At 45.0% G+C, this 19950-nt stretch overlaps 2 protein-coding genes across 2 annotated transcripts in view; one reads left to right on the forward strand and one right to left on the reverse strand.

Annotated features, from left to right (window-relative positions):
* Nucleotides 1-2854: 2854 nt before the first annotated feature.
* Nucleotides 2855-19950, reverse strand: part of LOC119374298 (uncharacterized) — a 75683-nt gene continuing 58587 nt past the window's right edge. The window contains exons 15-16 of the mRNA XM_049412561.1: nt 17559-17631; nt 2855-2969 (exon numbers count right to left, since the gene is read on the reverse strand). Coding sequence (XP_049268518.1) covers nt 2884-2969; nt 17559-17631 — 159 coding nt within the window. The 3' untranslated portion in view covers nt 2855-2883. The remainder of the gene's footprint in view (nt 2970-17558; nt 17632-19950) is intronic.
* LOC125760320 (uncharacterized) lies at nt 4784-8944 on the forward strand. The gene is given in 5 exon segments (XM_049420215.1): nt 4784-5253; nt 5255-7033; nt 7095-7241; nt 7316-7756; nt 7841-8944. Coding segments are annotated over 5 exon segments (3192 nt in total). The 5' UTR covers nt 4784-5190; the 3' UTR covers nt 8603-8944.

The following is a 19950-nucleotide window of genomic DNA, read 5'->3' on the forward strand; positions in this document are numbered from 1 at the left end:
ATGTCACGTCATACTGTAACGGAAACCTGTAACTAGCAGTACAACAGAACGTCGGGCTGCAGTCCAATCACTGCCAATATGACCTCGTCTTTTTCGCAAGCTCATCCTCATCATCTTCTCAACAGCGGCACGTACAAGCCTGCCAGCAACAATACTAGCCGATCTTATACTTGTGGCGATATATAACCTGGTTGTTATCCTTTTTTTCCTAGAGAAAAACATTCCTGTTGGAAAGTACTTACATACGACCATGATGTAAGAACATTCAAAGATGCTTGCTATTTGCTACCTCGGGAAAGATCTTTAGACTTTAGATTAGCAGACTTTTTCTAGGTGCCTGCTAAGTGTTTAAATAGCTTTGCCAGAGTTAGAGACAGGCAATATATGCTGATGTGTTTTTGTTGAATGGCCACATAAGACGTAAAAATGATTTCTCTCGCTTAACTGTCTGGGTTGATGATAGGGGTATGCGAATAGTAAATTTTAGAACCGAATCGATAACAATAGTAATTGATGAGGTTTAACGTCCCAAAACCACAATATGATGAGAGACACCATAGTGGAGGGCTCCGGAAATTTGGACCACCTGGGGTTCTTTAACGTGCACCTAAATCTAAGTACACGAGCCTCAAGTATTTTTGCCTCCATCAGAAATGCGGCCGCCACAACCGGGATTCGATCCTGGAACCTTCGGGTCAGCAGTTGAGCAGAATCGAATAGTGGTGACAAAAAATCGAATATGAATACATATTGAATACTGTTCGAATAGTTTTCAAATAGCAAGGCAACCATTTTCGAAACAGCTCTAGAATTCAACAATATTTTATTTGAACAACAAATAGTCACATACATTAACAAAGGACCATAACAATTAACTTTAACTGACAAAAAAAATGCCACAGTTGTCTAAACTGAGATAAGCTTGTAAAGCAGCGACAGCCTATGGGATATTTTGTAACTGTACCTTGAAATACAGCGGTTACTTCAGAATTCAAGGTGGTACTCGGTCACCACCTTTTAAATAAAACTGAGGCATAAAAATTAAGCAATGTTTGTTGAATCGACATCATGAATATCATGATGATAATGAGAGGCCGCATTTCTAGGCATTAAAAAAGCGTTGTAGGTGCCATAAATAGGCAGGCGAAGCAACATTTTAGGCCTGCATTGTTGTAAATATAGGCACAATAAATGTTTACATAAATGCAAATAACTTCAAAGGAAGATGTGCGCGACCTCTATTTATGACAGGTAAACAAAAAATGTTATTGTTTAGGGTCGTATACAGGCACCAACACGTTGAACGTAGCCGTGCAATTGTACTTTGTCACGCACGCTTTGCAGAACATGGTCTCTCCGCTTACTCTGTAGCATGGCGAGTCGTGTCCACTGCCAGATCAACACACACCTCTGTGCATTTCTTTTCGGCACGACTGAGAAGGCTAGAGCAGGAGCAGACATGCACATCGCTAAAGGACTAGAAGGAAGAGATGCCTCCTATTGGCCGGGTCGAATCGTGTAGGACCAGTTTCTCACCTGGCGGTGAACACCTTAAAAAGTAAATGACAAACTAAACAAAAGCCACGTGCACATCAAATTTTTCTTTCTTCTTTTGCTCTTCACTCTCCCCTGACGGCTCTCCGCAATTTCACATCCGCGAACAGCTCGTGCCATGAAGAATCGCGTGAATAAAGAGATTTTAGTCTCAGTAAAGTTTAGCACGACGAGATTCTCCACTAATAGTGCTCAAATTTGCTTTAGATTTGAGTAATGCTTTGCCAGCCACACAAGATTGCTCCACTTCCAAGAGACACTCTCGGTCAGCCGCGCAAAAGGCTTAAAGGCCAACTCCGGCGATTTTTCGAGGTCGATGGATCTCAATGAAATTCGCTGGGTACGTTCCTTTGCACGTTTCCTTCATTTATGCCAAATTACAGGCTTGAGACATGCGCAGATTGTTTGCAAATTAATTTTAAAGATTGTCTGCAAACGCCCTCCTGGCTTCCCACAATTATTGGCAACATTGCGTCTGTGACGTCAGTATTGGTAAGGCGGCGGAAGTGACGCAGCCGAGGGCACCGCTAACTTCGGCCGCTACAGCGAGCGTCTGCTGTGCATAAGGCGACAGACAGCGTTGGTTTGGCCGGCGCTTCGCTGGTCGTCCCGACTGTCACAGTTTTCATACTCCGCGCCGGCGTGACCGGCATGCCTTGCACGACTTCCGGTTCGTTCGTAACAACGTCTACGTCATACGTAGACAGTACACTTGGTTGGGTTTCGGTTTCGGTGTTGCGCTTTTTTGCTTATTTAAAATTATTCTCCAATTTGCCGAGTATTTCTGCTATCGGGCCCGTAACAGGAGCGTCTCAGGAACATAAAAGCACCATTACTTTGACATGGCCAAAAAATCGCCGGAGCTGGCCTTTAATGAGAGTCCGCTCATGTTTGCTGCAGCCACATTGAGATAGTGCCACTACACATTCATTTCCACACTTAAAGGATATCGCAACGGCTAGCAATGGGTGAGCCAAGATGCGTCACACTTTTTGAGGCAAGACAAAAGTGAAATGAGGCTGTATGAACTCGATTTGTTAGTACTTGTGTGTTTTTACATCTAAAGGGTACCTTATGTAGTCTTTGCATTAGTGTTTCACTCTCTTCCACTGTACTAAAGGACTAGACTGTGCCACGCAGAAAAGTGCAAATTACACGAGCTGAGAGAGAGAGACATAATATCAGAGAAAGGCAGGGAATTACATGAGTAAATATAGTACACTGTTAGGTGCACAATAAATTTTCAGAATGTAAAAGTGTTTTTATTCAAACAAAAGATACACACTACAACTTCATCGTGTGCAGGCATTGATGCAGTTTATCGACTATCTAACGACGTCGTGGCCTGCTCACGTGCCCAGATGGCCCAGGCGCTGCCTTTTCCACTGAGCTTCTGTCAATGCTTTTGGCCCTGCCTTGAGAAAACGAGAAAAGATTTAAAAAGGATTAGTTACTTCTTTGTGAGTGTACAGCTTCACACTTTAATACCAACTACAATGTTCATAAAAAGAAAAATCAAACCAGGTTGATGCATACTGCAGTCTTTTTTTGCTATCTTTCCCTTTGAAATTGAGGTCATCGACAGCTACATACAAGCTTACTAAAGAAAGCCAGAAACAAATTTAGTCGCATAGACAGAAGAGCATCAAACCTTGCGTGGTAAAAAAATTTGGCAGATCCCACGCCTCGTGGGAATCGGTTTCATGCGAAGCAGTCAGCAAGTACTTTTATGCTGTATTTCATGGCTTTGAGCCAAGCGTTACGAGGTAGATCGGCGTGTTTTTGTAAGTGTAGTAGTTGTGTGCACATCGTGGGTTTACCAGGCACGTCGACAGCACTGGCATTTAAAGGGTAACTTATGGTATGATGTAACGACAGCACTCATGTTAGAGCACATACATCAAAACAAGTGCACTTTATGGTGCAATGATGTGAATATCGCACGTAACTTTCGTTAATGTATTTCTCCAGGGTCGAGCAACGCTTAAATATAGCTTGCTGAATCATAGGAATACAAATGTAATGTTTAATGATGATATCCGGTGTTTTATGGTGCAAGGGCCACCTGATGGCCAAAGAGCGCCAGGTCATAGGACAAGAGATGTGAACAATGATTGTGGTAAGTGGTTGTACATGGGCCTTAAAATTCCGTGTGCTGAAGGCGGGAAGTATCAAAATCATGAGGGTGACATGAAATGTGTGCAGTGAGAATCAATGGCAAAAGGTCGTGAAAGGTCGTCAGACCGAGCTGGACCTGCCGCTCACAGATTGCAAGATTATAAGACTTGAAACCTATCTGCGCATCATCAACATATGTAGAGTAGAACATGTTTCGCGGGGTGCACAGGTGCAAGGAATTTATTTTTACAATAAAAAAGAGTACAACTCAGCACACCACCCTATGGTACATCAGTTTCCTGAACAAATCGTCGAGACAAAACATTGCCCACTCGAACAGGGAATGTCCGATTGGACAAGTAACTTTCGATTATTGTTAACATCGCACATCGTATCGATAGTACTTACTATCGATAGCGCTATCGATAGTATTTTTTACCATCGATAGTTCGATAGTGACTCCGCTATCGATAGTACCATCGATAGTTCTGCATCACTACACGCTAGGCATGGTCCGGGCAACAGCCAGGGGCCATAGTGGTGCCACCCCTCATTGCACCACTTCAGCGAAAGATGTTTTCAGTGGGGAATGACGAAGAAATCAGTTGTCTAGCTTTATCTTTACAGTGAATATTTCTTTTTCTTTTATCCAGGCCGGGCAAGCTCTGGAGCATAGAGTTTCCTACAGTACTTACTAGAGGGAACTCTGGCACTAGTGTCTATGGGAGCTGCAACGCATGGCGCTTCAGCCAGCATGGGAATGATGGGTAGTACACGGATTTGTCTAAACTTCGTTCTTTCAGCTCCGTTTGGCTCCGCGTCGCCTGCATCCGATTTGTCGCAAAACGAAGTTCAGCAAAAGCTCAGCAGTTCCACTTCACCACTTTTTAGGCTCACCAATTTAAATCTAATCACGAAGTTCGCAACAATCCATTCTTTTATCCGAAAGAAAACCAAAACACAGCAATAAACAAAGCCACAAGTGCGTTTCAAGCCCGCGAGTACGAAGACTAGGCAAATCCGTGTACTACCCATCATTCCCATGGCTGCTGAACGATCGCAGCGCCAGAGTCCCCTCTAGTTGATTTTAGGAAACTTATGCTCTGGAGCAACGTTACTAGATACCTTTTTCAGTTTGCAAACTGGGGTGCCGCGGGTGTCACCCTTCCCTGTACCGCCGAGAGGCGGCGCACTCGTCGCTTTTTGACTGGTCTGACGGCCGGCGAAGCGTGCCTCTGGCCATTTGTTCCCGACGCTGCTGCTACAGCAGGTGTGAGTTGGGTGCTTCTTTGTTGCGTGCAAGTGTGTTCCGTAGCCATCGCTGTCCCTGTGAGTCCCAGCGAGATCCAAATCGACGCAGCTCGCTCAGTGTGTGCTCCCGTTGCAACTTACTACGGTTACCGTGCCCCACGTGGTGACCGGCTTGGCGCCGGCGCGTCAGCGCTGATGTGATCTTGTGCCGGGTGCGAGCTACATCTCCCATATGTGTCATGTGACGGTTGTTAAATGTGATAAAACATGCCTCGCTGCTTTGTGACTGGCTGCCGAAGCGGCTATGATTCAACGAGATCCGCGGACGAAAAAAAGACATTTTTTCAAGCCGCCCACTGACGACGTGCGCCTTCAAGAGTGGCAACGCGCAATACCCAGATTAGACAAGGAGCTGTCACGCTCTTGTGCTGTTTGTGACCTGCACTTTCAGGAGGACGATATTGTGAAGGACTACGTGCACAAAGTTCATGGTGACGTTGTTGTCATACCACGTGGTAAGTGGGCTCTTAAGGAAGATGCTGTGCCGCGCATTTTTCCCAATTGCCCCAAGTACTTGTCGAAGCCAGCGCGAAAACGCAAGGCCCCAACAGTGCGTACACCTACTCGGCCTAAGCGCAAAAAAGATAAAACGGACACTGACCAAGAAGCTGCGACACCGGACTTCGGCGTCCCTAACGATAGCAGTGCTGGCAGTGAAAACAGTGTTACGCTAGAGAACAACACACAGCTCTTCAGCGAGTTGTCTGACATAGCAGCAGCAGGCCAACGGATCCAGGGTTGGTCGCTCGAGGTTGTTGGCACTACAATCGTGTTGTACAAGCTGGCAATGCGAGAAGAAATTCCAGAGATCGACAGGGCTGTGGTAGTGTCGAAACGCCTGACCTTGTCTGTCAGTGCCAAGGGGCAACTTGTTACATCAGCTGTGTATAGTACTGGTGCGGGAATTGAATTGAAATCGTGCGATGATTTAAAGTGCCTACTTTCACGCATTGAAAGGCTGAACATTTGTGAAGGTTGCCCTGCTTATAATTACCCGCACGTCTTGTCATCATCTGTGGCCGTTAAAAATGGGGAAACATGGCATCGCAAATCGTGCACAGTTCTATGTCTGACAGCAGTATGTCAGGAATGCAGCAGTCTGTCCAAGTTGTTTTCACGGCGGCGCAAGACAAGCAACAGCTTGCAATCTAAGAGTACCAAAGTGAAGTCTCTGCGTCGAAGGGCAATACGAGCGACGATTCAGAGAGAAAAGTTGAAGAAAGAGATAGCCACCGTGAAAAAACAACTCAAGAATGTTACAGAGGAGAGGATGGAACGTGCACTTGACATTCTTCCAGCCAAACAGCAGCTGGCTTTCAAGAATGCTTTTCAGGTAGCAAAGGCAAAGGCAAAAAATGGGAAGCGATACACAGAAGAATGGCTGATGACATGCCTTCTGCTGCAGATTTCCAGTCCTAAAGCTTACAAGCTGTTATCTGATATGCAGGTTTTGCCTCTTCCTACAAGAGCACGCCTTCGTCAGATTATTAGTGGCATTCCCTGCAGATATGGCTTTAATGAGGTATCGCTGAAGAGCATCCAAGAGCATTTTCAGAAGAAGAGCCATCTTCAAAGGTGCGGTGTTCTGTTGCTTGATGAGGTAAAGCTCAAGCAATCTGTTGCTTTCAACAAAACATCATATAAGATGGATGGCTTCGTTGACTATGGCGATGTGACAAATGTCACCACTGACCAACTCGCTGACCACGCACTCGTGTTCATGTTTGTTCCACTATTTGAGAGCTGGGTTCAACCCATAGCGTCTTTTGCCACAAAAGGTGCTGCACCTGGACGGATCCTTGCACAGCTCCTTTTGAGTGCCGTGTTGCAGCTTCACAAACATAATGCTTCAGTGCTTGTGGTTGTAAGCGATGGAGCTGGTAATAACCGCTCAATGTGGACAAACCTGGGTATATCAGGAGACATGATGTCACCATGCAACAGCATCGAGCATCCTTGGGAACCCTCACAGAAGATCTTCTTTATCTGTGACGTCCCGCACATAGTCAAGTGCATCAGAAATCACCTGAAAAAGCACACCTATGGAATGGTAAGAGTAAATCTGTGCATTTAGTTGCAACCAAATACTAAAGACGTTCTGTTTTTTTCAGGCTGGGGATCATCAGATAAATTTCGCACATTATGTTGCCCTGTACGAAGCTGAGAAGAGCAAACATACAAGAGTCGTGCCAAAACTGACAAAAGCACATGTTGCCCCAGACAACCTTCAGAAGATGAGTGTCCGACTTGCTACACAGGTGGTACCTTTAAAGACAGCGTAGGCTTGTTTGAGTTATTTTTCAACTAACTTATCAATCCACTTTTTTTACAGCTGTTCAGCCGCGGAACGGCTATTGGCATCCGAATATACAGAGAAGCCGGTACTGAAGGCCTGAGGGGCTCTGAGGGAACCGAAGTATTCACCAGACTCCTGAATGACCTGTTCGATGCTTTGAACATAAAGCTACCCGAACGAGGCATCAAACGCCACTCAAAGGAAATACAGGCAAGTTCTGGTTCATCTTCATACGTGTTGATGCTTATAGTGTGCGGATATTTTACCTCATTCATTCAGGTCATCAAGGACTTCTTGGAAATGCTGAATTCCACAGAAAAGAACTCCGTGGAGCAAGGTCTCAAGCTCTTTGCATCGCAACAAACCACTCAATCTCTGCGTGTTACCTTGATGTCAACGCTTGAAGTCATCGAGTTCTTGCTGGATGAGGGCGCACACTATGTTTTGACAGCAAAATTGAACCAGGATCCCTTGGAGGTGAGCATGTGATTGGTGGTGCTTTGAGTGTTGTGCTATAAGTAATGAAGTTGGTTGTAGTTTAACAAACTTCCTGTTTTCCAGCGCCACTTCGGACTTGTTCGGTCATTCGGAGGAGATGAATCTCACCCTACCGTGGTCAACTTTACTCAGATCTTCCGCCTTCTCAGTTTGTACACACCTATAAAGACCGCAATGCGCGGCAGTGTGCAAGGTGTACCAGGGAATGTGCTTGCCAGCGTACAGGACACATTGCGGACAACAAGAGAAGTTCAGCGCACCAAACATGCTTGCTTGCGGGAATTTATAGAGAAAAAACTGCTAAGAATTGTATGTGAAACATCCGGAGAGTCTGGAGAGCAGATTGACGACCACTCGTACTTCAAAGGAGAAGTGGACGACGCTATTGTGTACTACATGAGTGGATATGTAGTGTACAAATTTCAAAAGCATACAGCATGCCTTCTGTGCTTAGAAGATATAAGCAGTGCAGAGCCCGTAGTTGGCTCTGATGCATATCTGACGACTTATAGAAGTTTCAAGGAAGGCTGCATGAAGCATCCAACAGCTAAAATGTTAAGTGTAATGAGAGTTGTGAATGATGTTGTTTCTTCAACATTAGATGAGGCTGGTGCTTGTGAAACCATCTTCTGGAAAGTGCTGGAAGAGCTTGAAAAGTGCAGCATTGCTCGTTTGGGCTGTTCAGAGCATGTAACAACATTCACTTGCCAAATATTGAACTTTGTCATTGTGACGAGAATGCATTTCTTCTCCAGGGATTTCAACCACAAGTTAGAAAGCAAGGAAAAGGTGGCTGTAGCGAACAAAAAAGCACGTCTCCTGTAACTCTGGCTCTTGCCCTTGAAAAAAAAAAAGTGGCTTTCAGTTTGTCGCAGCGTTCAATAAATTGTGTTTAATTTCACTTTTTCTGTTCTCGATATCTTTCGCATTTTATAGCCTTAAAAAAGGCAAGCTTTTATTCAAGTAGTTCGGTATCTATCTTTGGAAAAAATATTCGAATCGTAGGAATGAGTGATCTGGAAAGAACGAGTGGTTCTGGGCTTTACACTTCATCACCGGCGGCATCAGATCGCTGCGTTGTGTGGCTCATCGTATCAGAATATCTAAGGTTCTACGGGCCAAAACCACGATATGATTGTGAGGCACGTCGTAGTGAAAGGCTTCGGAAATTTCGTTCAACTGGGGTTGCCCTAACCTGCACCTGAATCGAAGTGCATAGCCCTCTAGCATTTAGCCTTAATGCTATGGCCCACTGTCAACAATTTTTTAACATATATAATAGAATTTAAAGAACAGGAACGCAATAGAGCTGAATGAACAGAAGTCCCGCAAGATTCAGGCACCGCACTCGCGTCTCTGCCGTGTGGCACCGGCTCAATTGCTGCTTTATTTGAGCTCTTGTAACTACCTTCGCTCACTATCTAGGAAAATAACTCCCCTTACAAAATATTAACTGCGTAAATACCGTTTAACACTGTGCGCAGGCTCTGTTACGATGCGGCGACCGGTCCAAAGGCGTCGGAAGCGCCATCTAGGGAGCGGGAAACGAAAGGGGCCGCGTTTCGCCGCCGCATTCCGGTGGAGTTTGCAAACTGAAAAAGGTATCTAGTAACGTTGCTCTGGAGTATGCGGGGTGACTGCCATCGCAGTTTGCACAATGGACCTCATCATTCCTGCAATCGTCAGTACTGTAGTCGGTGGTGCCACACTTAGTGAAAATAAGCTGCCCTCGGCAGCTCTGCGATCCATGACCAAATCTCTGGCACTTGAAGCAACGCCTCGGGTTCAGGATATACGGTCAGACTTGAAGTTTCACATAGCCAGATTCAAGAGTCTCGGGTAGTGTGGCTGAACTGAAAGTGATTATAAGATGCTTTGTTGCAATTTTGTTGTTCCGTCCGATTTTGATGCGCTGCACAAGAATTACACCTTGGTCCCTCCATCCGTCGAGGAGTTCATCTTCGTTCAATGTCATCAAGTCTTCGTCCGATACTACGCCTTTGACTGTGTTCATGGTTTGGTGTGGACTTACAGATACAGGGATGTTACCAAAAGCTACTAGGTGTGCGAGTTTGCTGAACTGTTCTTTGTCTTTTAGTTCGAGGAGCAGATCCCCACTTGCCATCTCTGTGGCCATTTAACCAGCTCCAATCATCCCTTTTAGGCACTTGGCCACTAGGAATGGTGAAATAGCTCTTGCTTTTGTTGGCGGTTGCTCGCAGTGAAGCACATAAAATTTCGGAAAAGTTTCTTTGGATTTAGGCCAGAAGAGTGAGGTTGCGTCGGTGCATACCCTTTTCGGGGCACGATCGGTTGAAGAAGGGTTGAAGGTTCCCATAAAAAAGTAATTTGTTCGGAAACGGCGCCTAACAAGGGGACGTGGCAGAACATGTGAACAAGTCTGTGCAACGGCAGTAGTGCGCCGTTACTATAACCGAATATGGTTTACCCTATGTAGGATAGCCACACAAGGTTAGCCCTTGCCTCCAGGAAAATTGGAAGTAAATGGAAGGGAGGAGAAGGAGAGTGAAAGACGAAGATGTAGGCAGAGAGAGACAGGAAAAGGTGACTGCCAATTTCCCCTGGGTGGGCCAGCCCAGGGGTGCCGTCTACGTGAAGCCGCGGCCAAAGGGGTGTGTTTCGTCTGCCGGGGAGCCTTAAAGGTCCAATCACCCGGTGTCGGCTCAACCCCCAGGGTCCCCTTTTCCCCAGATAAGGCGAAGCCACGCACGGCAAGGCGTGGGAGGGGTCGAAACCCCCCGTTAGCTCGGGTCCGTGGTGTCGCTACACACCAAACACCTGCTTGCGCAGACGCCCCTGTGGGGGTGATTGTAATGTTCATTAGACTGCTATAAAAGCGGAGCCAACACTGGAACCAGACGTTAACCTGATATGATGCCTGCATCGTAGGAGTACGTATGTAGTGTTCATTGTTTTCTTATAAAATCAGATAGCCAGCACCACAGCCACAACTGACGTTGTACCAACATTACGCCTACATAGGGTGCTTTTCCAAAGCAGTTTCTAGACCTGGCGTGGCGCTGTGGTAGTATAGCTGACTGCCACGCAGAATGTTTCGGTTCGATTACCGCTGAGATCCCAATTTTTATTCTTTGCATTTGTCGGGTCAACGCTGTCGATGTCCATTTTTCTTAACGTTCTCGCATCCATTTCGCCAATGTCTGTTGTCGCCGTTCCTAGGTAGATACTATAAACTGTCAATCACCTGTGGCACATACCCGTACACCGCGGCCCGTGGTAAATGGGTATGTGCCACACGTGCCTGGAGGAAAGGGTTTAACGACGTACGCGACAGAATTTTCACATTAATTATGTCATGACCTGACAGTCATATTTGTCAATCCTATTACCTTCCCATGCCAATTTTGGTCTACACCAAGTTAGGGAAACAATCACAAGAACACCCAGACGTAGGCGGGCGGGCGGGCGGGCGGGCGGGCGGGCGGATGGATGGATGGATGGATGGATGGATGGATGGATAGATAGATAGATAGATAGATAGATAGATAGATAGATAGATAGATAGATAGATAGATAGATAGATAGATAGATAGATAGATAGAAATGATCAAAGTGCCTAAGGTTCGCTAAGAAATGCTTCGTATTTAAAAACAGAAAGCTCTATAACATGCATTGACACAGGTCCAAGATTAGCGCTGCAGGTCTTCTGTCGAATTCCAATGGTGGATTTGGAGCAGTCGACCGACTCCGCAAGCAAGCGGTCAACTCTGACATAAAGCAACGCCTTCTATTCCACGAATGCAACCCACTGGAGCAAAGTTCCATCTTCCAGAATTAGAGTTACCCAGGATACCTTGCGTAACACCCTCAGGTAACACTCCCAAGTATACATAAATACCCTACAAAAAAGTCACAGTTTCGCCACAAGGGCGAAGCAATGAATGCGATAGCAAGAAAAGCGGCCCGTGATGGATGCGCTGCTACGCTGCATAAACATCTGCCCCCTGACAGCAACTATACTCGTGGACAACGTTTCTTGGCAATGAAGCGAAGGCTACAGAGCCACAATGCACTTATCCTACCGCTAATGAATGTAATCCCACAATTGCGTCCGTATTTTCTGCGTGAGATATATAAAATACTCCTTCATTTTCTACATGTAGCTTTTTGAGACGGAACACAGCGCACACAAGCGAGATATTTGTATTTCTTTTACTTAATACATTGTCACTTTACGTTTTAGCGTGCGTGAAAAAGTGGCGCCTTATACCCATACCTTAGACGCTAAGCAGCGTTTACGTCGAAATGCAACGCTAGCCATCACTTTCCACGGCGTTACGAGACGCGCGCCAAACCGGACTACTTTGCATAGCAGTACATGTGCAGACGCTCCACCCCCGTAGCTTTCCGTTCATTGCCAAGAAAAGTTGTCCACGAGTATACCGTGCGAGCAGACAGCGGAAAGGCAAGGTTCTCTCTGCGCAAATATTAGAAGTGAGCAAACTGGCCGACGACTTTTAAATGCGCCCGTTGCGCTCCTTGTGCCATCTCGCTGGTAATGAAGAAACACTTATAAGCGCCTGCCATCTCCGAGTCCTGCCAGCAGTAAAGGGTGTGTATATAACGCTCGCCATTAGCTACCTGAAGGATCTGCTCTTTGTGGCGTAATGGTTAGCGCCACGCGCTGCGGAGCGAGAGGTTGCTGGTTCGATTCCACGCTTCAGAAACATTTTTCTGAATTATTTTTCTTTGGGGCTTTTATATATATATACATACTTATACATATACGGTGCATGACGGCGGCGATGGGGATGGCAAAAACCAGCAGAGACTGTCCATATAATTGCTACCGCAATAAAAAGTCAACAGGGCATCACCCTCCGTTGTAGCTCGAATGGTAGAGCATTGAATGCGTAATTTGAAGGTTGTGGGTTCGGATCCCACATATGGAAAGGGTGATTTTTCGTCCACTTGAATTTCTTACAATTTAAGTGAGAATCATTACAATACAGTTAAGAAACCACAAATAATGTCCCGTATGCTTTCCTTGACTTAATTGCCTGTCCTGTCGGTTTCATTACCTTGTTGCATATGGGCATATAAAATGAAACTGATTTTAAACTCACTGATATAGCTATGATTTTTTTTTTTTGCACATTTAATGCTACTCCGAGACATTTTTTGTTAATATTCACCCTAGAGCAATGAAACTGGCTATTTATTGAGCTCTTTATGCTAATTTCAAGTATGTAATTACTTTTACACGCAGTTGCTTAAGTTTTGTTCTGTATCATGAGAATGTGTGGTATGTAGGCCTTTCTGGCCCCACTTTTTCTATAGCTAAACTTCCATATACAGGGTGTCCCAGCTAACTCTAGCCAGAGTTTTAGAATATGCCGATGCACTCTATGACAATAAGACCAAATGCATGTTACTGACTGTTGCATGAAGTAAGTCGGACTACTTCTTGTGTTCTGCTTAACTGTTCGATTAGGCAAGGTCAATTAACTTCTGAAGCAACCAAACTAGGCAAAAGATTCCAATGAGAAAGTTGTGGGCCAGTTTGCAAAACATTTGATTAGACAGTTTATAAGTTCATATCTATTAGGTATTAGCGTTTTTCTGCTTACCAAAGATGACCGTGAAATCCAAAAAAAGTACCATGTGACAAGCCCGTTCGCGCACCTATGCGCGCCGTGACTGCAGTGCTCCCTAATACTGCGCGTTTCATAGCATTTGGCCAGTTGTGCTGCCACTTAAAAGGTGACAGGGCTGCGACAATGGTGGTGGCTGTGCGATGACGCCCCTGTTGTTTGCAGCCGCACAAGCGATAACCACTGTGTCTGCTTATCGCTCTCATGAACCGCCGTGAGGAAGCATATCGTTTGTATGCAGAACGTTAGGGAGCACTGAAATCATGGCGCGCAAGCGGGCATGTAACGTGGTATATTTTTGTATTTCGCGGGCATTTTTAGTAAGCAGAAAAACACTAATACTTAATAGACAGGAACTTGGAAACTGTCTAATCGGATGTTTTACGAATTTATCTACAGCTTTCTCATTGGGATGCATCGTCCAGCTTCATTGCTTCAAAAGTTAGTTAATTCATATTGTCTAATTAAGCAGAACACAAAAAATAGTGTGACTTACTCCATGCAATAATGAGCAATGCGCACTTGGTTGAAGCGTCATACAGTGTGTCGGCATATTTTTAAACTCTGGCTAGAGATAGCAGGGGCACCCTGTACTATATAGGCCATTAATGGCTCATATTCTTCCCCATCAACTGTAGAATGCCAAAGGTTTACTAGAGGGTGCATATAAAATTTGTTAAGTGCAGAAATTTAGAACCTGGGAAGTCTTAAAATGTTCTGACCCCAGTAATCAGTTAAATGAAATTCATAACTATATAAGCTATATGAAAGTTAAAGAAGATAATGGAACTTATGGTAAAGAAAACTTGGGAAAAATTTCATGCAGGTCTGTGCATTAGAAGTACCAAAAAAAGAGGGGGGGGGGGGGCAAACTCAAGAAGGTGCTAAAAATTGCATCTTGAGGAAAGCACACTTCAAAGGTAAAATTGAAAGCTTGTCATGAGGGAAAAATATGCTTTTTATTATTGATTCCTTCATGGAAGCTTGGAAATAATGGATATTTTGAAAATGTAACTTAGGTCAACTCCTTTGTGAACAGCAATGGCAAGCAGCTGTTTGGTGTTAGCCAGGGGAAAATATGCAGTTTCAAGTTTTTAACAGCCAGCTTGTGCTCTTTAAGTGCGATTTTAATACATTTCCTGTTTAAATACGACCTTTATTTTTACTGTCACAAAAGTAGAGGAACTAAACTTCACAAAGCAAGCAAAAAACAGAAAATCTGTAATACTATTAAAAAAAAAAAATCTTGTGTTTTTCGAGTAGCATCTCCCCTTTAAACTTCTCAATCCATTTCAGAAGAAAGAATAAATTACAGCTTTTGGCAAAGTTCATGAAGACTCTATATATGTGTTTTATGTGGCGCCTAAAATGAAATTTAGGACTTTTCTTGGAGGGGGGGGGGTGAGGCTTCATGCACTCTTCAGAATCTAAATATACTGCCCCACATCATCAGAAACAGTAATGCATAACAGCGGTATGAAAACGGCTGCTAGAAGCAGAACATTTCCAATACATGCGCGCAACTGCAAAACTGCGCTTCAGAGGTTCTGCACCTCACCAGCCAAGACCAAATGGAAATAACCACGGTAGATTCACGAAACTTGCAATGGCAGTAAAAAGCTAGCAGGCAGATTCATGTTTTATTGGTTATGGCCAATGCTCCTGCCACTAGAAACAAACACCACTGATCGTTGCCACACTAATAATTTGCAGCTTTTGGTTGGTTTTGTCTATTTTATTTTATTTCATTTGCCAGAACTTCCAACAGCCATTTATGTAGCATTCTTGATAAGCTAGCCACACAATAGCCAGTTGTTCTGAGAAAACTTGTATGCAACCAGGAATAAAAAATATTGTGAGGCGATTCAAACAGTGTTTTAAATGCCGATTAGTGATCTTGTTTTTAAAAGTGATCTTTTTGTCCCTGGTATTTAGCTATCTTTTTTGCACTGACCAGTATATGCATGGTGCATAAATATACCAAATATATTCCTGCTCTAAATATATGAGTTTGCATCTGACCATTCAATACCCTATTCTATACCTTTCTATACTTATTTATTTGTATTGAACCTGAATTGGAAAATATTTGCCAACCTCTACATGAAAAAGAAAGGCAATTACGAACAGTCACCACAAGTTCTGCTTAGTGACTCACTGATTCTGTGAACTAAATTTTATTTGGAGCAACTTGGATACTGCCTGGGTAGTAAACTTTTAACAAGCTAAGAACTCCAACGAATATTTTTTACCAGCTCAGTAACATCAAACTAAGCAGCCAATCATATTACAGTGAACAGTTATCTTTCCCGCACTTGGCTCTTGCATTGCTCACTTTCTTTCAGTGCTTTAAAGGGGCCCTGCAACACTTTTTCAGCATGTTCAGAATACGCTGCCAATCGGTAGTCAAGGCTCCTGAGAACATGTGAGCCAAATATTATAACGCAGCATGCAGCCTGAAATTTACAATTAATAGCTCGCGATCACAGTGAAAGTAAGCCACGCATTTGAAGAAAAAAAAAAAGAAAAAGAAGAGAAAGCGTTCAAGGTCGTGGCGCGTGCTGACAAACGGACATAGCTTCTTGCCCCCTTGTCATCCCCCCCCCCTCCCCACACACACAAGAGAGCAGGAAAGTTGGAACCTTATGCGTTGTGTTTTATGTTTACTCTTGCGGGGGGAGGCAAGGGGGGGGGGTGCAGCTGCGACCCCTGCTGGCAGCCCCCCCCCCCCCCGCATAGCTTTCAGCGTGGTTGCTGGTATGAAAGGGGAGACAACGCACTTAAAGGGACACTAAAGGCAAATAACAATTTATGTCAGAGTGAAAGTCCAATGTATGACAACTTCTAAAGCGGAAATATTATCAACAGCAGTGCCCTACTTACCGAGAAATTAAGCTAAATGTATCACATGGTGAGCGCCACGAGTGGGACATTTTCGAAGTGATCCCGATGACGTATGGAAGTCGGCCTACAATAAATCACTAGTAATCAAACTAGCAGCAGTAAAAAAAGAACCTTCCGAGCATCAAAAGACGTAATAAAATGCTGTTTGTTCGTTTCCGCTTGATTCATGAAAAAAAAAAAAAAAACATCCGTGGCGTTGCCATGGGGAACGGCGCGCGTGGTTCAAAGGTTTCGTTTTCGCCGAACTGCGCCTCGCCCGTCTCAGTGGTAGTTTCGGGATCGCGTACTGCCCGCGTGTGTTTTGCGCGCTCGTGAAAGTCGCTTTGACAGAAAGTTCGACAAAATGCCGCATGAGCTTCGTCGCCCGACACCGCACTGCTGGTTTCCTCGCTGCTTTCGGGCTCGGGCTCGGGAGAGTCGCTGCCGAGGCTGCTATCGTAGTACGCAACGACGCCGGCACTACAAGCCCTCAGCCGCATACCGCGTTCATCGGGGCTCAAGTCGCTGAATTGGAGCCCAGCGTCGCGAGCCAATGTCTCGTCGTCAAGTTCTCCGTCCACATCCATTGCGGCGATTGCGGCAAGCTTCGATGGCCGTTGTTGCTGCTGTGGGTCCCGCAACTTCCGCTCTGCTGCTACTAGTGTCGGCGGCCGCGCAGTAAAAGCGGGCAACGTTGGGCACGGCAGCAGTGACGTATGAGAGTCGTATTTTCAGGCGGGAGATTTGAAGCGCGCTAACGCGATGCGGACCCCTAAAAACGTGATTTTATTTCAAAATAAGCACTTCCTTGGCACAAAAGCAGCACTACGAGGTTTCTGGACCGCTATTTCAACAATCAACGTCGACTTAATATTTGCCTTTAGTGTCCCTTTAAAGCGTGCGACAAATCTCTCTAACTCCGCTCGTACTTGACGGATTCTAAAATTTTGCGACAGTCAATTCCCAAGGCAATGAAGTCATTCAATGATTACTTGGATAAGTATTGCAGGGCCCTTTCAATACCCCACCTCACTTGCACATTGTGCAATGCCCTAACTTTTTTTTTGACGTCACTTACTCCAGGGACTGCAGGTAACTGCAGTATAGCCTTCACTCCTCGCTTAACTGCACCTCAGTGCATGTAGCAATCAAACCGTAAACAAAATGAACGTTAAGTGGTAGTGGCAGCTGTTGACTGTATGCAATGTGTAGCTGTCAAAAGTTGCACACATCTCCACAAAAGCTTTTGCCTATGTACTTACCTTGAATTGACCGTGGAGCGGGCCGAGCAATAAATTTTGTTTTGCGAAGCCTTTCCGCTTCTAGCCATTGCTTCTGTAAAATGGTAAAGAACAATTGAAGTTAGCACATAGTGAGGAAACGTTTCACAGAGCCAGTATTAGCACATCAGTCATTTAAAGAAATTAGTTTATATGAGACCTAATTGCTTCACACATAAACAGCATAGTTTCTAATGCCACTTGCGTCACATATTGAAACCCTGCTAAATGGTTCAGAAAACAGATCTTGGCAACACCTTTGGCAGGTTCACTGTATACTGAAGGCACCATGAAGTTTTAGAAACTTCCCTAAGTCTGATTTTAATCTCTTCACCATTTGTGTCCACGTTTGTGGACAAGGCTTCTTAAAGGGGTCATGAAGCACCCCTTGGGCTTGTTGAAAAAAAAAAAAAACATTCTGCGGAAAGCTGACACGACTATGAACTGCTCAGCCAAATATTGCAGTCGTGCGCGCCACGTAAAGGCTACAAGCGGAACGCGAAGTTGCTGTTTTCTCAGGCGCCCTCTTTTCAAACAGAGGCCGGTTCTCACTCTCGTCGGTGGGCGGGGCGTCTGCCGGTTGACGTCGCGATCTGCATCGCCGCGTCGCAAAAGACATAGCATCCTCATTGGCCGATATCCGACATAAATCGAGAGCGGAGTTCGAATCAGATGCGCTTCTTGCCACGGGGTGCCGCCACTTGCCGGCGCCGCGCACTCCTCAGTACACGGTAGCCGCACTCGCGCACGCGAATCACAGCGGGAGAGCGATTGCGTTTCAGGACGTGCGCTGACGTAACTTCTTTCTTCCGTGCCATCCCTCCCTGTGTAGCTTCCAGTGCGCTCATCGGCACGAGAAAAGAGAGAAAGTGCTGAGAGCGTGCGCCAAACCCCGTAACTCCGCTCATTCTTGACGGATTCGAGAAATTTTTGCGGCAATCGATTCGGGAGGCAGTAAACTCCGATACTGAGGTCATTAGATCATTACTTGAAAAAGTGGTTCATGACCCCTTTAAGCAAATTATACAACAGCAGACTGCTCAGTGTCATTGAAAACTCGTGCCTTCGTCACAAATAGTGGCCTTTACCCATACTCCAAGAGTGAGCAGCAGAAGTCAACTGTAGCAGCTGGTGTGCAAACAAAAGAAAACGGCAGCGAGCAGCGAGCACATCACGTGGCTGCTTAGGCCTAACTATGTAAAGTTTTGCAATTAATATTTTTTTTGCATACGATGTAATGCGAATAAAAGTTATGCTATTGGTCTTTGGAAATCAGTTTAGTAATATTTAGAGCCCTGAAAGCCAGAATTCGCATTAATCAGAGGTGTTTTTGCCATGTTTTCAACTAAGGTGCCAGTTCGTGGACACCCATTTTTACCCTCTGAAAATTAAATTTTTGTGGCAATGTTTTTCTTTGCACTTGTGGAATCATGTGAACTAAGGTTTTGCAAACAAGATTCCAGTAGCTCCTGCAACACCCCTTACAATATAAGTAGTGCTCAAAGGGAGCCTGTTGTTTCTGAAAGTCGGAGCATACCCTTCGGCACAAGGTGGGCGCAGATTTACCATATTTTGGATAAGTGTAGCAGGATGTAGCAGGGTTCGTGTTTTGGCGCGAATGGCGCAGCGGTAGCATCACTGAAAGCAAGATAACTTTTAGCTCGGCATTTAGCTGGTTTAACTTGTACCATGGAGAGCTTGTTTAACTTGTACTCACGGATCGAGAAACAAAAATTTAGGGCTAAGTAATGCACATACTTTCGTTTCGAGTGTCTACAGTTCGTGTCATATCAGCATAATTTTGACTTGCAGACTTGCATCACAGCCAACATTACCTTTAGTTGCCATATTTGCAGCGACATGACAGGGTTATCATGAGCAATTGCTCACAGCAGTCGTTATACTGAAAAAACGATGTTGCGTTTTGATCTGAGAGTACTTTACCCGTACAATGGATACCGCAGATGACCATCAACATGTTCAGCTAAGTGCGCATGTCTAACATCATGCATGCCCTCGAACAATAATTTCACTGTGTTTGTTCCTTGAGCTGTTAGAATAAACCTGAACGATATTACTACAAATGCATACTAAGTGACATGCAAGCACACACTTGGAGATTGATTGACATACTATTTAGGTTAAGCTTACACCTACACCACCGAGCTCACAAATGTACATCCACACAGTACATTCTGCAAAACATGCATAGCAGTTTTCTAGTAGCAACTGAAACATGTGCAATAAAGCTTGACACACACAATAACATAGGACAAAGCGCATTGTCGCCTGCTCTGGGGCAACAGGAATGTGACAAGCGGTGCCGACTTCAGTCGGGGCACCATGCCATGGCAAAGTTTCAGTGAAAACACCC

The sequence above is a fragment of the Rhipicephalus sanguineus genome, chromosome 1, assembly GCF_013339695.2.
Source record: "Rhipicephalus sanguineus isolate Rsan-2018 chromosome 1, BIME_Rsan_1.4, whole genome shotgun sequence".
Classification (NCBI taxonomy): domain Eukaryota; kingdom Metazoa; phylum Arthropoda; class Arachnida; order Ixodida; family Ixodidae; genus Rhipicephalus; species Rhipicephalus sanguineus.